We start from the raw sequence: 3,950 nt of genomic DNA on the forward strand, positions 1-3,950 counted from the left end.
CTTTCCATATTTTGTGTACCTATGGAATTTTAATGAGTGCCTTACTCTACATGCCGTTGAGTGTTCACCGTTCGGTGGTTCATTTCAAAACTTTGCGCTTGCACATTATCCCGATTACATATGTTGTATATATATTTTCTCATGTTTCCCTGAACCATAATTGTGTTAATAGGTCTGATTTACACCTTTAGCTTGACCCTTCTTTCCTTTATTGCCCAACCAGATTGGCCCCCTTAGATGTTGGCCAGGAGGTTTATGCCTATCAAGATCAATTGGTGATCAGGATGTTGGTGAATTTATCATTCCTGTTCCTTTTGTGAAGCAGATCAAGGTAAAAAATTCTTCATGTCTGTTCTATACAGAACCAAATTCAAAACGTCACAATAAAAGTGATAGGCACCAGAAGTTCTACTGTCTGAATATTCTCGTTGTCTTTGTCATCTTTATTTTCTTGTCACTTCGTGAAATGTCCTTTTTGTGTAAATTTGATAGACATGGGTGCTTCTGCAACCTATTGCAGAACACAACCTGTAAAATTCAACACCATCTGAAAAAAAAATCCTAGTTCTATTTTGTGTATTTGTATAGAAAAGATATGACATATTGCAAACATACCAAGTGTCTTGTAGCAGTACAGATTTTTGTGGTTCACGATAGTTCATATTTTTGCTTGATGTTTCTCAAGTGCACATGTATGTGGCACATCTACACAAAATCCCTATTGCCTTTTGAAATATACAAGGTGCATTTTGCAAAAAGTTTTGTCTGCACCCATGTGTGAAAAGTCGGCATAATAAAGTGTTTTTCTGAAGATTTTTTAATCATATTTTCGAAATACTAATGTCTTCTAATGCTTGCTGCAGCTATCTAGTGCTGGAGGTCGTCTAATTATTTCAAGTGACGGTGTTTGGGATGCCTTGACTGCGGAAATGGCTTTTAGTTGCGCACGAGGGCTTCCTCCAGAGGCTGCAGCGGATCAAATTGTCAAAGTACAGCCACTTAACCCCTCATTTCTGGCACACAACCTGGAATCCTCAGTTTGTACCGTGTGTCATTGTGCATTAGAATAAAACTGTTATTTACTGTTGATCTTTTGCAGGAAGCAGTGGATGCAAAAGGATTAAGGGATGATACAACTTGTATTGTTATTGACATAATACCGCCAGAAAAACCGAAATCCACTATACATTCTCGAAAGAAGGCACGGAATGGCTTTAGTCTTTTGAAAAATATATTCATCAGAAAAAGAACATCAGACACATTATCACGTGCTGATACGGAGCGTACTTCTGAGCCCGACTTGGTGGAGGAAGTCTTTGAGGATGGATGCCCATCTCTGCTAAGATGGTATGTTCCCTTTCTCCATTGTGTCGATGGATCCATACTAGTTCACACACAATTATATGGTGAACCCAAAGCTTCCTGACTAAACAATAACTCGTACTTGGGAAACCTGAGTTTAGCAGTGGTTTAGCTTTTTGGTAACATGTGACATACCATTTGAGCTGAAGATGTCACCTGAGTTACACCTTGCCATATTCAACTGAAGAGACCTTACTCTGCAGGCTGAAATTGTATATGCTGGAACACAGGTTCTGTTAGATTCTGTGACAACGGTCGATGCCATACATCTAATAGAAAATATCATTTCGATTGAGCATTGGGTATGGGTTTTCTACTATATAACACCTTACCATTCAATGAAACAGGGCATAGCCCTTTAGACTGAAGTCAGGTTGGTACAGGTGTTGCTGTGATTGGGTACCACATGTTACATTTGTGTTTAATTTAGTATATTTGGCTAGCATTACATTTTATCAACCAGGCATCAAGTCTTCTTTCGACAATTATTATTGTAGGACGCTATACTTCTTTTGTAGCATTGCTAAATATTTGGATTCAGTCCTTCAAGATTATTTTGTCAAAAAATATGATTCGATGTTTGATTGGCAACAATTGTCATGTCTCGTGAAAACACCATATTTTGCCATATGCCTTGTTGGGTTCCACCATAGATTGACAACAACGGGACAACTCAAACTCCCCAACCATAGTGTTCATCCAGAACTTGACACAAACATCAAAAGAGAAAGAAATGTCAACCATCCAATCCTAAACTTATGGCGAAAGTTCACTTTTCAACACTGAACTTTAAAACCATTTAAAATACTACCTTGAACTATTGAAATGCTTCAGTTTCACCTCAAGTGGTTTCACAAGTGCCTTGCGGCCCACATGGATGCCACAGGTCTGCAACCTCACTTCCACATCGTAAAAAAAAACTTTGCCTTTGCCTTTTTTTCTCTCAAGCATGGACAGGGTTTCAACTAGCCATGGACAGGATTGCGTGGAAGTTAGCTATCCATGACTTGGTTTCGAGATCTTACGAGTTTCAACTCTAGCCTACCCCAATTTCTTTGGGACTGAACGGCTTTGTTGTTGTACTATTTTTCTCTGGCTTCTAGAATTATAAGTATTTTCTCTTTTGTGGAAGTTATTTTATCCCAATGGTTCTGTTTGTCTTATATTGCTTGTTCTCGTAGTGTTTGTTTCTCCACGGTAGTGGCATGGCAATGCTTGGACGGCCTGCCACCCAAAACTACTCATGGAACCAGCTGAGGGTAAAAAGTGGATATTTCAATAGTTTGAGGTTGTAATTCAAGCGGTTCTAGAGTTTCAGGGTTGAAAAAACTATCTTTTCCCGTAGTTCAGGGGTGAGATGAAAACGCAAACAAGCAGAAAAGCAAAGCGCCTGTTTCGCTCTATGTGGAAACACCTTATGAAGCTGAATGCCTTACCAGTTGGGTCTCATTCAAACTTTTTTATTGTCATTGTCTATTAATTGCTGACATTTTACTTCTGGTGAATGCAGGTTAGACTCCGAGTATCCAGTCCGAAATATGTTCAAGCTCTTTGTATGTGCAATTTGTCAAGTAGAGCTAGAGTCTGGTCAAGGGATATCGATACACGAGGGTTTGTCAAAGCCAGGAAAGGTGTGTCCCTGGGATGGTCCGTTCCTTTGTCACAGTTGCCAGGAAAAGAAAGAAGCAATGGAGGGAAAGCGGCCCTCACGCGGTATTATATCTTCCACCATCTTGTGAGCTATTTGTGAGGTTGAAAGCCACATTTGGAATAAATCTTGCTATGCCTGCAGATTCCTCCTCAAGAAACAGTGGGTCAAGCGAGTAGTAACCGAGGGCAAGAGTCATCTTGAAGCAACCATCTAACGATATTCCGAAAGACCGATGCATAGCTGACACTTGGCATTCTTGCAATGGTTGATCTGTTAGATGTATTATCATGGAGTTAGGATGTAAGATGAACAACTGGATTGACAGGGAGGGAGGGACCTGTGTTGAAGAGCCAAAGCACAAGATACTCGTCTTGTAATGCTATGGAGCAAAGGGAATTGCCTGTTGGTACCAACATGTTCAGTGGGCTCTCTCTCAGGCCAAAGGCATGTTTAACTAAGAACGGCTGTTCTCTTCTAAGGTCAGCCAGCCATCATGTAAATTATCCATCGTATAGAAGTGTGACACATAGCCGCGGCATTGTATTTGTCAAGTAGGATTAGCTGTGAGATCCTGAATTTCATTTTGGGCAGATCTGAATTAAGGTCACTCGGCCCGTTCCCTGTCAGAATCATGCCGTATCTTCCATGATTCAATACTGTAATTAACACCTAAGGATTAGCTGTGAGTAAACAGGACATGTTCACCATTTCTTTGTACCCCTGTTTTCCTTGTGAATGACGTGACGGCTCACTCTTCCAGCTGGCAAAATTTATGGTTTTCCTTGTCTCTAGATTTTGACAATATGGGCAAGAGGATAAAGCATGGATTCTTTGCCTCCACGCTGCTCAATTAGATGGCCATAGGAACTGCTGATAATTGCCCAGCACTACAGTTCAGTCTGTGTTACACTTGTAAGGGTGTTTGAATTGGTTGTAC

At 40.4% G+C, this 3,950-nt stretch overlaps 1 protein-coding gene across 1 annotated transcript; it reads left to right on the top strand.

The window, feature by feature from the left end:
• The first annotated feature begins 136 nt into the window (after positions 1-136).
• LOC125529058 (probable protein phosphatase 2C 40) lies at positions 137-3,730 on the top strand. Its single transcript, XM_048693463.1, has 5 exons — positions 137-331; positions 864-989; positions 1,100-1,347; positions 2,873-3,075; positions 3,155-3,730. Exons 2-5 carry the CDS (start codon positions 930-932, stop codon positions 3,187-3,189), a joined length of 546 nt encoding a protein of 181 aa, XP_048549420.1. The 5' UTR covers positions 137-331; positions 864-929; the 3' UTR covers positions 3,190-3,730.
• Positions 3,731-3,950: the final 220 nt, after the last annotated feature.

This window comes from Triticum urartu, unplaced genomic scaffold (genome assembly GCF_003073215.2).
Source record: "Triticum urartu cultivar G1812 unplaced genomic scaffold, Tu2.1 TuUngrouped_contig_5309, whole genome shotgun sequence".
In the NCBI taxonomy this organism is placed as follows: Eukaryota; Viridiplantae; Streptophyta; class Magnoliopsida; order Poales; family Poaceae; genus Triticum; species Triticum urartu.